This window comes from Temnothorax americanus, unplaced genomic scaffold (genome assembly GCF_048541705.1).
Source record: "Temnothorax americanus isolate GAGA-0224 unplaced genomic scaffold, ASM4854170v1 Scaffold64, whole genome shotgun sequence".
In the NCBI taxonomy this organism is placed as follows: Eukaryota; Metazoa; Arthropoda; class Insecta; order Hymenoptera; family Formicidae; genus Temnothorax; species Temnothorax americanus.
The window spans coordinates 337,617-352,674 of NW_027509786.1; the positions used below are offsets into that span (position 1 = coordinate 337,617).

A 15,058-nucleotide genomic window follows, 5' to 3' on the forward strand; every position below is an offset into this window, starting at 1 on the left:
TAAAATTACTTTAAGTAATGTAGAACATTCATTTAACATGGCTGGATGTAGTGAAAGTCAATCAATTGTACAAGATCATCATGAAACTGTCAGGTATGAATATAAGCATTTACATATTTAAGATTATTAAATGTGCCACTATTCGGAAAAAATACATAAAATAAAATAAATTTCATTAAAGCTATTTTAATCTTATTTCAGGTGTCAAGAAAAACTGAAAGATGAAGAATTGGCAAAAAAGAATAAGGAAATTAATGCACTTAAAATAAAATTAAAGCGTCTTGAAAAGCGAACAAATATTACTATTAAAAAGAAAGTTAACGAAGTTCTTAAAAATGTTTTTACACCAAAGCAAATTGAAAGAATTATGTACCCAAATAAAAAGCGAGTTAAATGGAATATAGAAGACATTTCCTCTGCAATATCGTTACGGAGTGTCAGTCCAAAAGCGTATAGATATTTAAGGAAAAATAAATACCCACTTCCTGGACTATCTACTTTGCGAAAATGGGCAACTCGCTTAAATCTAGATGAAGGTATTTTGAAAGATGTGATAAGTGTTATAAAAGAGAAAGGAAAATCTATGTCTGCTTCTCAAAAAATAGTCGTTCTTAGTTTCGATGAGATTTATACATCGCAAAAAGTAGAGATTGAAAAAAAAAACGAGCGAGTCGTTGGGCCACACAAGACCTGCCAAGTGGGGATGGCTAGAGGTTTATTCGGCAAATGGAAGCAAGTAATTTATTACAAAGCAGATCAACCTTTAACGCTGGACATTGTAAAAGATGTTATTTCGAATTTGTACGATGTTGGTTTCACTGTAGTAGCAGTTACCACTGATTTGGGATCTTCAAATACCAAAGTTTGGACACAACTAAATATCGGCATAAATGACTCACAAAACTGTTTCTTTTTGCATCCAAAAGATCAAAATCTTAACGTTTTTGTATTTGCCGATGTCCCTCATCTACTGAAGCTTGTGAGGAATCATTTTTTGGATAATGGTTTTATTATAAACGAAAAACGTATTACTAAAAAATGTATAGAAGAAATAGTACAGCTGCAAGAAAATAAAGACTTGAAAATTTTACACAAAATATCGCAAAATATTTTGGATGTCTCAGGCGCTAATCGTCAAAAAGTTCGGTCTGCTGCAAAAGTTTTGTCTAAAAGTACGGCGCGTGCAATTACATGGTATCACCAAGAAGGTTTTTTGACTAGTGAAAATTGTAAAGAAACAGCAGAATTTGTAGAACAGATAAACGATTGGTTCGACCTTCTTAACAGCAAATTCTGTAGTAAAGGAAAACCTAGTGAAACACCTTACGGATGCAATTTAGAGGAACAAAATGAACTTTTACGTAATGTTACGAATTTAATGCGTAAAATGAAAGTACAAAGGCATAATACTTTACTGCCATTTCAGAAAGGAATAATACTGAGTAACACATCGCTTGAACAATTGTTACCATATTTACAAGAAACTTATTCTAATGATTTTAAAGTAAAGTTTATTTTGACAAACAAATTAAACCAAGATTGTCTAGAAAACTTATTTTCATTCCTTCGAGAAATGGGAGCTACAAATGACCAGCCATCTGCCTTAAATCTACGCTATAGGCTATAGGTTGGTATATACTCGGAAAACATTCAGCTGATATTTTGTCTGAATCTTGTAACACTCAACCAGATTGTGACGTGACGTTGGTTGATTTTAGTGATCTAAACAATCCTATAAAGCAAATAGCTTTAGAAAATCCCGAAAATGGTAATGTCAATGAAGAAGACGATAATCTTTTCAAAGATCTGCAGGATCAACATTTGGTTTCAGCAGATTTCTATGATTCTGATTCTGATAGAGGTATTTTTATTTACAATGTTAAAAATATTGATGCTACCGAATATTGATGCTACCGAAAAGGACGGTCATTATCCCATACATGATATAGATGCAAAAGGGAATATTTCACCGGTGCATCCATGGTGTAAGGAGAAGTTTACACCATGAATACATGGCTATTTTGCGAACGTATTAATTATTCTTGTATAAATCATGTTACATTCCGTTTCTGTAGATGATATTCCCACCGATGAAAGAACTGTCGTTCAAGAAATAATCGAAGGTGAAGCTCTTAATTATATAGCTGGATATGCAGCTCACAGATTTCGAAAAAAGTATCCCCATTTAGGTGTACCAACGCGTCAATTAGGAGTACATCATAATTCACCTGATTGGATTCAATTTTTGTCGGAAGGAAATTTGATGTACCCAAGTGACGCTCTCATTTATACCGCAAATAAGATGAACAAAATCTTTCAAGAATTTCATGGATTTTTCTTGTCAAAAGAAGACTGGATTTTCAAGAGCGTCACAAAACTTGTTCAAGAAAAAATTAAAAACAAGTTTTATATTCCTGAAGAAGTTATTCAATGTCTTGTTCGAACAAGGACTTATATTAGATTAAGAGAAATAAATAAAAAACTAAAATCTGACGTTACTAATAAGCATCGAACAAAAAAAATTACAAAATTTTTTAAGTAGTTTTTAAAAATAAATTATTTACATATTTGAAATCATTATACCGTCTTTTTATTTGCCTATTTGTACTATTACAAAAAAATTTTAATATATTTTTACTACATAATTTATTTTTTTGTTTTGTTTTAAAAAATTCAAAAATACATATTCTTTATTTTATTTAATTTTTTTATATTTTAATACTATGTATATACTTATTAATAATTTATTTGTTTACCATCATTGTTTTATTTTTTTATTAATATATTTGATTAGAAAAATAGTTTTCAATTTTATTGTAGCTTAATATTTTATGCTTGTTTATGCATAGAAAATTATTAAGTATAAAACTGTGTTCTCCAAAATTACTGCCAGCGCTGAAAATCTATAATTTCCGTTACGTGCGCTATAAGTTTTTAGCACTGGCAGTCAATTTTGGAACACAGCCATAATCTCAAACTTATTAATTTACTGATCTTTTAAAAACGCGGTCTATTCTCATTGGCTGAGAAAGCAATATGAAGGCTACCTGTTCCAGATCGCTGATTGGCTAATAGAATGATGCGTAAGAGCATACCTCTTTTCTTTATACCATGGGGTCGGTGCTGCGACCAAGCGCATATAGCCACACAAACTAGCGTTCTTCCCTCCACTTACGCACACAGAAACGTTCTGTTTATCCGTGTGACAAACTCGTAATTTGAAAAGTTTAATATTGATTATATAAGAAATATAAATTTTAAATTTTATTCATTTATTTTATTATCAATTTACTTACTGGCTCTTAATTAAAAATTAATCATATATATAATTACCTTTTATTATTACAAAACAAATAACAAGTTATAAAATTAAATACCACTTATAAAATTTATCTTAATCACTTTTATTCCCCAAAAGTACAAGTCAGTCTCTTTTGATTCCATCACATTTTTTTATTTAGATTTTTCTTTCTTTCAGTCCAAAATTCTTTAACTGGTATATATTATCTGTGCAATACGTATGATTGTGTGATACCTTAATAACGTCTTAATGACGTCAATAAGATGTCATTAAAATGTCATTTGACATTATTTTGCTACTTAAAGTATTATATTTCAATAATATATTGCAGCAATATTACTGTAATATTTCAATATTATTTAAAGACGTATAATACATCAGTAATATTTCTGAAATATTTTATTGTAATACGTAATATTTCCACTATATTGCAATATTACTGCAATATTTTTGCAATATTATGTGCTATGTGGGATAATGTTCAAGTTTTAATTTAAAACATTTTAAAAGTCTTTCGCACATCAGGTTCATCAGCTATGAATCTTCAAAAATGGTCAAAATGCGTTTTGGACACTTTTGCTTGCGGATTCGGATTCAGCACGTAAAAACCTATAAAATCACTATTCTTTTTCAGACCGCAGAAAAAACGTCAAAATTTGCAAGCCTGTGTTATAAACCAATGTGAAATATTTTCAAAATTAATTTATATCATATTGTGTATTAATATACATATATTTTAAATTAGTACTATAAAATAATAATGTGTTCTATTTTTTTCACGTGATTGAATTTAAATAATTTTTTATAAAATGCAAAAAATTTTTTTAGTTAAAAATTTTTTCTATCTATAAGAAACTGCGAATATATAAGCAACTTCTCTATTTTCTTTAGGTGCCTTTGGTACGCCGAATATCCAATCTAACATCCTATCTCAATTAACCGCTGCACAACCTCCTATTACGACAACTCAAAACATTATCGCTCAGTATGGCCCTAATAGCGGTTTCAGCACTAGCGTTGGTACAGTCGAGAGGAACCCCTCGAATTTGATGGAAAGGACCAGAAATCTCAGGGATTGGCTACGCCAAGCTCGCGTTGAAAATACTGATTTGATTAGTCCTGGTCAGGCGACTCTTTAAAGGTCTACGTCTAAAGAATCTCTCTCCTTTTTTTTTTTTTTTCCAAATCCGTATTCTGAAATAATTTTGAATTGATGAATAATTAAGTGTATAGCATTGTCATTACTTAATTAAGCTATATTTACGTAGTTTAATATCTTTATAGAATAATATATTTATTAATTGTGCAATTTATTTAGTTAATTTATTTTACATGAATTATGATTAAGAATTCGTTGAAAATGATTTTATATACGCTCTTTCTCTTAATAATTGAAAATAATTCTATTTGAAACATAAATGCATCGAATTTATATAAAACTCAAATCTGCGCTCGCGTATTGCTCCAAATCTTGTTTCTCTCTCTTTGCTAAATTATCAAAACTGAACTCAAGAATATAAGAATATATGTATACTATTGCAATTGATAATTTACATATATATAGACGAGAAGGAAATTGGACGTGATAATTAACATGTAACACTCACAATAGCCATTTACAGTAGCAATTATAATAATTTAAGTTTAATTCATGGAGATTTAATTGATTGCGCTTTGATAAAAATTGAAACTTTTATTAATAACTTTAATTAAGAATTTTCCAAACTTTAATTGACAGTATAGTAGTTTTCATATACCTACAGAGATCGAGAGACCATATCTAATACAAGTAAAAAAATATATAGAAATATCCAAGTACACCAATTTCAATGAAATGCTACGCCTAGCAAGACTTTTGTTTTCTTGACGAATTCTTTCGAAAGCCAAATATTGCACAAAACGTATATTACTATATAGTAAAATTAAAAACCATTAAAGAAACTTAGTTTTTACTTTTGTCTTCCAGTTTTTTTAATTGTTTTATATACACTTAATCACCTGTACATTATAGTAACATTAGTATATCCATGGATAATAATAAACACTTTGACACTTTTGATTATTAAATTTTATATTACATTGTAAGTAAAAGATTTATAAATTAATGATATAGGGTTGGTGCATATATATATATATATATATATATATATATATATATATATATGAACGAGGTTTTTGATGGATAGTCTCTTTTGTAAATAAATATTTCCAGGTTTTGACGTTATATATTGGTGCGATACGACGCATATTATAATAAACGACCCGTGGTTTTTTTTTTGTTGATTCTCTCTCTATATTTTTGGGATCGATTTCTTAATTAGTATGTAACATATTGTAATATATAACGAATATAACTCTTATATATAATAAATAGTATATTATACATATATTAGTGTAAAACTCTTAACTGCGTTTAAAGAAAATGTGTGGTATATCGTAGTGACGCGCGATATTCCAACTACTAATTGTGATGTTATGGAACTGCAAATACTCAATCGAAATACTTTGTAGAATACTTTGCAAATTTCTATAATTTGTATCTTAATTCTACCCAAATCAAAATTTTTATATTTATGTCATATACTTTGCAAAAAAGAAATACTTACAAAAGACATTACTATTATTTTCAGAACAATTTTTGCAAGATCGCGCATAATCTTAGCAAAATATCTCTATATACTTAATCAGTCATTTTTCAAATGCCAAAACTTTCTCTTAATTAGATAACGATAAACGTCGTGTATAAATCGCGTAAATTACTTACTAAATAAGTTGAATATATGCCAAATGTTTGTTGGTCGATCAAATTTTCAATGACGATCATATATTGACTATAATCAACTTTTAGAGAAAGGCGATAACATATAAACATATAATATTTAGATATAAATTATGTCACAATATCGTGATCTCATTAAATATATGATATAAATTAGTTGACGTTTGCGCACTTTGAAATATAGATATATAATGTCTAGTTGATTAAATAATTATACTTTACATAATTCTTATAATGTATTAAAACTTGAAACCTACAAATCTATATGTAGGCAAAATATTATTTTATTTAAATTATATAATTACTCTCTCTCTCTCTCGTGTAAGTATATACACACAGCTCTTATACAAATAGTATAGTATTTTAAGTCATAAGAAACATTTTTTTTATTGAAATAAATTATGATGAATATATGTAAAAGATATGCGTATTTCAGATGTAAGATATCATATAAAATAATATAACAAATTTTGGTAATTTACTTTTGTGCCACTCATTAATGAAGACGGTCATCAATGATAACTTGATGAGAATTTTTAACATTAATATACGAAAAATGAGCAATATGAATAGACAATCTATATAAAATATACAATTATATTTATATGTATATAATATTTTGTTCAATTTTTTTTCATATTTTTGTTATTATTGTTATATAAACTTAAGATTATTGAAATTGATATTATGTAATCGACATATTATGCGTGTGTCAGTAATCTACTAATACAGAATAATTTATATATGTAACTATAACGACCGTAGGCAGATCAAAAAATTAATCTATATTAATGAAAGAGAGAAAGGAAAAAAAACAAATTATATATTTTATTGTTCATATAAGTTAAAAGATTAATTATAATTTTAAGTACGGATATAATAAAATTCTAGATTCCAAAGTGTAGAGACTGTTTATATTAGCACCATCCTTATTATATCGCAAATATGTTTTTATGTATTTAAATGAAGTATTATTATTAATTAGCGAATTAGTGCAAATTGTGATAATTATGTGATTTATCTTTACAAGTAACGTTATTTCTACTTTCTATTGTGCAATCATTGTCGCGTATTTGCTTATACGATGTACCAATATAACAGTGTAAATCTTCTCCGCAACATTATAATAGGAATCAATGCAAAATCAATTTGCACACGTGTATATATATGTATATATACGTATAATTGCATGCGTATTCCAATTAATAATATTTTCTGCGTTGGATATTTTTTTATGCAAAGAGTAAAAGAAATATCGTTAATCTTCGAAACATTTTAGTCTGTAATATAAATGAGAAAAAGAAACTCAATTATATCTGCAAAACATTGGTGGAAATAATTATTATCTGACTTTAACAGAAATATATCTCTGACTTTTCTAATACGAATATTTCATCGTTTCCTATAACTTTCTTGAAATGGTAATAACTATTACGACAAAAATAAACGGCAATCAGTATGCTTCTCTTCACATTCGTCGCCGTTTCTTTCAAATTCCTCTTTAGATGGTAACCACGCAATCATTCGATGCATATAATTCTGCAATTTATTATTGAGGGAGGTTTGCGCTGCTTTTATGATCGGAGATGATTTGCATAATAATAATCGAATGCAAGCAGAATCAGAACCAGTCATTCTCGCTATTAACTGATTCGGTAGATTCGGATTCCTTGCTTGATTAACTAAATTTCGAATCTATTAAACATAATTAAAAAATTTTACGTTTTATATTAATATATTTGAATTACAAATATATCTCAGTTATGTATATGTGTACATATAATTAAGGGCCGGTTGTTCCAACCTATTGGTAAGCTACCTGATAGTTAAATCACATGTCTATCTTTGTCCTATGTAAAGGATAAACAAAGACATATACATATGATTTAACTATTAGGTAGTTTACCAACAGGCTGGAACAACCAGCCCTAAAACACTCAAATGTAAATATTGTAATCTTATAATTTTAATTATATTAATTTTAAATAGTTTTTTTGTTTGTTATTTAAATCAAAATTGAAATCTCTTTCTCTCTCTTATATATATATTTCATATTTGTAACAACTTACATTTTTATTTTTATTTTCCAAAGTAAATTTTAAAGGATCCCAAGCCAGTTCTTCGCCATCCTTATTTCTAGCAATATTATTTTGCGTTGATTTCAGTCCAAAAAGCGTACCTATCTATTAAAAGAAATAATCGTAACGTTTCCGAAATTTTACGTATCCGATATATTAAAGAAAAGTGTATACATTACACACCATGTGTATACACATGGTAAACAATTTATAGTATACATACATCTGACCATATACATATACATATATAATATAGATACATGCCATGCGTATACTTACCATCTGTGCAAGAAATACAACACTATTAACTGCGATTGCTGCGACTTTTTGTGAATCAAATCCAATGAGTCGAAAGAAAGCAGAAACGAAATTTGAAGGACCAAACGATTGTTTTTCATCATTTCCATCTTCTCCTCGTTTTTGTGTTTGCTTATGACCTAAACTCTTGGACACCAAATCTGCAATATCTTTTGCCGTTTCCAGATAATTACTTGCATACTGTAATCCTGCCTTTATCTTATCCAGAACATCTGTAATTAAAAGTTTACTTTTATACAACGATTAATAATTTGGTACCAGCAGATACCCCTCAAAGGACAGTTTAACGAGAGCTTAATTCTTCAGAGGAAAAATAAACTCACCTTCGGTTTTGGTGAGTTGCACTTTGTCAAATATAGTTATACAAAGAACACAAAAGAGAAAACACGAAACGCTAGACATTTCGTCGAATCAAACTGTTGAACAATACTGAGACTACTACCCACTAATGGATCTTAGTAAAACAGTTTATAACGGATGTTTTGCGTTAATTATGCATTTATTTCTATTCCGTTGCGTCTCCGACATAGTCCCCGTTGAGTTGCCTGTTATGTGATTGTCACTCTTCTTGCTTCGTCAGCCAAGCGTAAGAAAACCGCATCCGTGTTTCACATCACCATTTAGTCGTGTTCCTGTTAGAAGTCAGTAAAAAAGTTGACCAGAGTGACAAAAGTGTTGGAAGTAACATTCCAAATTTATATAGCTTATTATTATCGTCATAGTTGAAGAATCTGTACGGAAAGTGTTTAATATTATAAAAAATACGTAATTTTTGTACTCTTTGAAATTGAAATATTTAAAATAAGTGTCTATTTTTTCTGCTATTAAAAGTAAGTTAATATAACATATAAATTATTATAATATCTTTAAAAAATTATGATAAAACTAAAGTGCGAATACATATTTATGTCTTAACAACCAGAAATTTTAGAACAGTCAGCTATGTTTTGCGGTTTATTAATATTTTATGCATTTTGCATTTTAAAAATAACATCTGGAGATCCTTCATCTTTATATCTCAATGAGATTCGCAGTTTGAGTGAATTACCAATGGATAAACTGATTCACATAAGATCTTCCCTCGCAAATAATAATGGTAAATTTTAAGATAATATTGAAGATATTACATGTGCAAGATATATATATATATATAATATGTAATAATAGTTGTTTATTTTTATATTATTTATAGATGTTAACGAAAATGAAAATGAAGATATCGATATGTACAGCAGAAGATTACCGTTGACACTGCCAATGGCTTTGCCGGTGGCATTGAAGAGAAATAGCAAAAAGCCTATGAGACGACATGAGGAACACTATGATGAAAAAGGCAAGGACACGAAGATTTCAAAGATCTTTCAATTGGCAGTAACTGCGCTCTCTTTTCTCGCATTCGGTGGTTATCTCCTTACACTAATAATTACAGCGATTCGTCGCAATAGTACGCCCAACGGAAACGGAAATGTCCTCATATTCTCGGTAACGATTATGATCAAATTTCTTACGTTTAAACTGAACAATATTAAAAAATATACTTAGCGGTTATTTAATACCCGTTTTCATGGTTGCAAAATATCAATTTATTATGGTTTTATTATAAATTTTTATTATGTTATTTCTTCGATTAAATGTACAGTTACTATAGAGAAGTAATTATTTGTCATTAAATTATTATTTTATTGCAAGATCTTTTTACACTTTTTATAAATTTTTTATAATCAAACTATATGTCTAATTAAGCGAACAATTACTTTATTATTAATTACTTTTTCTAGAATCTGCAAAACCTACAGAAACTAAACCGCCCCAAACGGAATATTTTAATATTCGATGCGATGGACAACAACTTTGAAACAGACAAACTCTATGAAGGAATGATTATGCTTTCGAGAAGTTACGCCTTGTATAATTGACCACAAATCGTATAAACTCTGTGTATTCTAAAAAGATTTAATTAACTTAATATATAGTTACAATATAGTTATATACAATAAATCAAAGTAAATATTTTATAAAAGAATCCAACAACAAGATTCCGCAATATAAAAATTATTGTTACAACAAATAAATTAGTAAAATATTATTTTCAATTATTGTTAAATTAATTGTTTTTATTGTAGCGCTAAAACTGCATGAGATATCGTAATAGGAGCCAAAAATGTGTGAATGAATAGAATAGATGAAATGTATAAGAATAAATTGTATTAGTATAGACTTTGGAGAAGAGAATTTTTCTTATAATTTTATAATGTGATCGAAATTTATGATGTCGATCGATTAACTCCATTCAAGAAGTACTTATCACGCAAATCTTCAGACTCTTGCATGAAAATCCTAAAACCTAATAAAATCGAATAGAAGATCGTGCTGTGTATATATCTCGAAGAATATTCTTGGCGTGTGGGTAGAGAGGCAGCTTCAAACATGGCTCTTCAAATAAACATCTAAGTGGCTGTATACTCCGCAGACCTACACGTAAAGATAACCATATGGCTCTCGCAAAGATATCATCGACCACATATGCGTCTCTATACCATTGTTTCACCGATATATGCGAATTCTTGTAAAACTCTTCGAGAAATATAATCCGTTTCTGATTACATGACGTTCATGTCCGAAAGTAGCAATTATGAGACGTAACGTATAACATCCACCATCTTGTTATAATCATTTAATTTATCCACATTTGAACACTTACGCATTAATTAACCGAATTAAATATGATACTTTTAAAAGAATTGTGTCAAACTCTTAAACACATTTAAACATGTTTATTTCTTATATTTTTTAAATTTTTGAAGACTTTATCTTAAAAAATGTCGATAAAAAATATTTAAAATTATTTATATTTGAAAATAGCAAAAAACAAATATACCAAATTAAAGAAATCAAAAGCTGAATAACACATCCATACACACGCACACACATCGGGAATTTATTTATGCAAGAATTTATTATTTACAAAATTAACAGTTTAAGATATATTAAAGATAATTTATTATTATTAATGTTATTTTTATTGTTATTATTATTATTATTATTGCTATCATTATATACGATTTTTTATCTTTTCAAAGCTTCTCTCAGAGAATATTACCTTAGCTAGACATTTATATCCGCAGCATCCGACACATCATCTTGGCCAGACCAATCTTCTCGTAGTCCCGCCTACTAGTATTTTCGTGGACCAATCCAGTTAATCCAGCTAAAGCACAACTGGTGATTTTTTTCAGCCAGAAATTTCTCAACATGGCAGAGTTCACTCATTCACTTTTACACTGTTCTGCAGTGCTCACAAATATTTTTTGCTAAAGTGATAAATCCTCATTAATTCAGACTTCATTCTTAAACTTATATTTAACATAATTATGTGCAATTTTAAAATAGTGTCATAAAGAGTGAAGCAAGTGAATTAATGTAAATAGTAAAGTAATTACACAATAAATCGACAAACATTACTGGAATTTATTTTACATTATTTTTAATTATATAATTCTCTATAAACTTATATTTCCTATAAACAGATACGTGCATAAGATAAAAACGCGGATTTTCAAATGTCATTAACGCAAATTATGTGCTAACTTTTAACGAGTTCGTATTAGAAAAGACGATGAACGACGTTAATACTTTCATCATGGATAACGCTAATTGTTCTAGACAATTGAAATTTGGCGTGGATCGCATATTATCGAATGAAATTTTTACAAAAAAAACAGGTAAATATATAAATAACATTTGAAAATTATTATAAAAATAATTTATAACATACTACTACATAGAATTATTTTTACTTTTATATATAATAATCGTAATTAACTTATAACTTATTTCACAAATTTTTTCGGATAGCTTTCCATATCAAGTTACATATTCTCTTTTTAATCAAATCTATTAACTTAATGGAATTTATATGTATTAATTTTTCCTCATTCATAACTAAATAAAAATTATACTTTTTAATTTCAATACTTCTTTCTAACAACAATAATAAAGCTCTATGTCATTACAATTATATAATGTATGTCTAATAATATTATTATTTCTATATATATATATATATCTTATAAAAATATTAATTTACCGAAATCGGTACGTTGATAGATATTCTTAAGCCACTTCCAATACAACTTCCATCAATACGTTGTCCCTGCATCGAAAATTGCGAGCGATGCGAAAATGTCAGAACTTGCATTTCATTTCCGCATGTTCATTCGTCATTATCTGAGGGCATTACATCTGCATCTTATACTGGCCTGATGGAGGGTTTAGGAACTTTATATCGGCCGGCACCGTTACGCCCCGTACCAAGAGGTAAATCCTAATAAACTAGATTTTTAATATATCTCGATTTACTCAAAATTTGCATTAGAAAAATTTAATATTTTACACTACATAATGTGTCCTAGAGAGCGAGAGAGAGAGAGAGAGAGAGAGAGAGAAAACTATCTGATATTTTTATAATTGTAGAAAATGCTTTTTTCTCACTGAAAATCAAGTCGAAACAAATTCATTATTTATTGTATCTTTTCGATGTTTAGGATTGTGCAAATTTGCAACTTAACATTTATGCGTTCTATTAAAATAAAGTCTAATTGATAATAGTTAAATATAACTTTATCATATCATTTGTCTTTTGAGAATCAGCTTGTCAGACGCTATGATCATTTAAATTTGAATATCGAGTAGAGTTTTCCTATATAAAAGGATTCATAAGAATATCCTAAAAAGATTCAACTAATTATAAGCGTCGCCGGTCACATCATTGCTCCCAAATGTTACCATATGGACATACTGTCTTGTCCTACTGATATTCAGAAGCAAGTAGAACAAAATATTTACGTATCAGTGTATTCACGTGTTTCCTGTCTGTGTTTAAACGACATCTTAAGTGCCACCAAGCGTTTATGCATGGCGTAAACAGCGGTTTCGATGCGCATTTTCTCGGTTGGTTGAAATCTATAGTAACATCTATATTTTTTCTTTTTTTATTTAAGACTCTCTCTCTCTCTCTCTCTCATCTCCTCCCTCTTTCTGCATTCTCCCTCCCGTATTCATAAAATTACTGCATGTAAGATCTAAAACAAGTATATATTTAATAAATCTAAGCAATTATATATTACATTAATCTAGTCATTCATATTTTTAGCAAATTCTATTTAAATAGAAACAAAATAATAAGTTTATAAATATAATAATAGCAATATAAATCAATTTTCGAGTTATTACAATAAAAATTTGGTATATCTAACTATTAAAAAGTCTTTATTATGCTATGTTCATGTTCTCTCTCTCTCTCTCTCTCTATATATATATATATATATATATATATATATATATGTATATATATATATTTTTTTTCCATAATATTAATGTATAAACTCCCCTATATTATTAGATTAATTCTTTGCAACATCCAAAATTAGATGTAGCTGAATCTACAAATTAGAAATATACTGGACTAGAGATCAACACAGGAACCTCAAAATAACTATGACGTTAAAGTTATCTGTCCGAATTTGTACGAAGATTCGGTTTGAGCGGGAGTACCACACTGTTTAAATACGTACAGATGTTGTATACTTTCGTACGATCGTAAATCAGTCCGAAGTACCCCATACTCTCCGGGGTTTCTTCGGACTAACAATAAGATATGTATATGTAGAACTGAGACCTATCGCGCTAAGAGCAGCATTTATCTCTAATGATGCTTCTTTATCTCTGTTTAATTTGCAAAAAAATTCGTAATTGTTTTCCTTGAATGCAGGTATATTTAATATTTTCGAAATAAATCCTCTCTAAATCTCAAAAAAATTGTTTAATATATTTCCAATAAGTACTTTAAAAATGAAATTTTTATATTATCAAATACAAAAAATTAAGTTTTATACATACATATATATATATATATTATTATTAAAAAAATTATTAAGTTACAATATAAAATTCTCAAGTTTGTTAGGAGACAAATTGAGATAATATTCATCTTTCAGCACTTATTTCATCTTCCTCGACGGTGAACTCTTCGGAAACAAACACACGGAGAAAGAGATCGTGGTCCAGAGCCGTCTTTAGTTCTTTACAGCGGAAAGGCTTGGAAAGAAGATTCTCTCTACAGAAATACATCACAAAACCAGACAGACGACAGTTGGCAGCAACTTTAGGTCTAACCGACGCACAGGTTACATAATTTATAAAATAAAATCTGATATGTCAACCTTTATTGTGTCCTGTAAAATGAAGAAATTTTAATATTTGTTATTGCACTTTTAAGAAAATAATAATAATAATAAAAAACATCACATTTATGTTTAAAAAAGTCATCTTTACATCATTAGGTCAAAGTTTGGTTTCAAAATCGTCGGATGAAATGGCGGCATACAAGAGAGAGCGAAAACGCTGCATTGACCGGTCCAGATTCTACGCAGAAGGATTTTCCGCAAAAATTAGTTGAATCCATCGCCAATAATACGATGCAACAAGACGAAGAAGATATAGAAATCGATTAAAACTTATAGATTTACGAAATTTCCACATATATATATATAAGGCAAAAAATCATTTTATTTTAAAATATAA

At 28.5% G+C, this 15,058-nt stretch overlaps 4 protein-coding genes across 6 annotated transcripts in view; 3 read left to right on the forward strand and 1 right to left on the reverse strand.

Annotated features, from left to right (window-relative positions):
• Cep164 (centrosomal protein 164) overlaps positions 1 to 7,551 on the forward strand; it is a 35,319-nt gene extending 27,768 nt beyond the window's left edge. Inside the window, exon 11 of the mRNA XM_077421161.1 lies at positions 4,193 to 7,551. Coding sequence (XP_077277287.1) covers positions 4,193 to 4,440 — 248 coding nt within the window. The 3' untranslated portion in view covers positions 4,441 to 7,551. The remainder of the gene's footprint in view (positions 1 to 4,192) is intronic.
• LOC143905632 (uncharacterized) lies at positions 7,512 to 11,680 on the reverse strand. The gene is made up of 5 exons (XM_077421167.1): positions 11,577 to 11,680; positions 8,800 to 9,108; positions 8,438 to 8,688; positions 8,150 to 8,263; positions 7,512 to 7,775 (listed from the first exon to the last, which is right to left on the reverse strand). The coding sequence occupies exons 2-5, from the start codon at positions 8,876 to 8,878 to the stop codon at positions 7,512 to 7,514; spliced, it is 708 nt and encodes a 235-aa protein (XP_077277293.1). The 5' UTR covers positions 8,879 to 9,108; positions 11,577 to 11,680.
• Positions 9,169 to 11,223, forward strand: LOC143905634 (uncharacterized). 2 transcript variants are annotated; one of them, XM_077421170.1, is made up of 4 exons: positions 9,169 to 9,306; positions 9,399 to 9,572; positions 9,669 to 9,958; positions 10,255 to 11,222. In XM_077421170.1, the coding sequence occupies exons 2-4, from the start codon at positions 9,419 to 9,421 to the stop codon at positions 10,390 to 10,392; spliced, it is 582 nt and encodes a 193-aa protein (XP_077277296.1). In that variant the 5' UTR covers positions 9,169 to 9,306; positions 9,399 to 9,418; the 3' UTR covers positions 10,393 to 11,222. The 2 variants fall into 2 exon arrangements, with proteins under 2 accessions (XP_077277296.1, XP_077277297.1); XM_077421171.1 differs by having other exon boundaries at positions 9,174 to 9,306; positions 9,408 to 9,572; positions 10,255 to 11,223.
• A 97-nt stretch (positions 11,681 to 11,777) lies between the features above and the next one.
• Positions 11,778 to 15,015, forward strand: LOC143905633 (H2.0-like homeobox protein). Of its 2 annotated transcripts, none has more exons than XM_077421168.1 (5): positions 11,778 to 11,908; positions 12,004 to 12,198; positions 12,584 to 12,793; positions 14,473 to 14,660; positions 14,818 to 15,015. In XM_077421168.1, the coding sequence occupies exons 2-5, from the start codon at positions 12,093 to 12,095 to the stop codon at positions 14,986 to 14,988; spliced, it is 675 nt and encodes a 224-aa protein (XP_077277294.1). In that variant the 5' UTR covers positions 11,778 to 11,908; positions 12,004 to 12,092; the 3' UTR covers positions 14,989 to 15,015. The 2 variants fall into 2 exon arrangements, with proteins under 2 accessions (XP_077277294.1, XP_077277295.1); XM_077421169.1 differs by having other exon boundaries at positions 11,778 to 11,896.
• Positions 15,016 to 15,058: the final 43 nt, after the last annotated feature.

Bases quoted from the DNA above. Each gene is read 5' to 3' on its own strand.
- LOC143905632 (XM_077421167.1), bottom strand. From the start codon at position 8,878: ATGTCTAGCGTTTCGTGTTTTCTCTTTTGTGTTCTTTGTATAACTATA. The intron at 8,689-8,799 runs GTGAGTTTATTT...TTTTAATTACAG, and splicing joins GCAACTCACCAAAACCGAAG to ATGTTCTGGATAAGATAAAG. The intron at 8,264-8,437 runs GTAAGTATACGC...TTCTTTTAATAG, and splicing joins TTGTATTTCTTGCACAGATG to ATAGGTACGCTTTTTGGACT.
- LOC143905634 (XM_077421170.1), top strand. From the start codon at position 9,419: ATGTTTTGCGGTTTATTAATATTTTATGCATTTTGCATTTTAAAAATA. The intron at 9,573-9,668 runs GTAAATTTTAAG...TATTATTTATAG, and splicing joins TTCCCTCGCAAATAATAATG to ATGTTAACGAAAATGAAAAT. The intron at 9,959-10,254 runs GTAACGATTATG...TACTTTTTCTAG, and splicing joins GAAATGTCCTCATATTCTCG to AATCTGCAAAACCTACAGAA.
- LOC143905633 (XM_077421168.1), top strand. From the start codon at position 12,093: ATGAACGACGTTAATACTTTCATCATGGATAACGCTAATTGTTCTAGA. The intron at 12,199-12,583 runs GTAAATATATAA...GTACGTTGATAG, and splicing joins AATTTTTACAAAAAAAACAG to ATATTCTTAAGCCACTTCCA. The intron at 12,794-14,472 runs GTAAATCCTAAT...TTCATCTTTCAG, and splicing joins GTTACGCCCCGTACCAAGAG to CACTTATTTCATCTTCCTCG.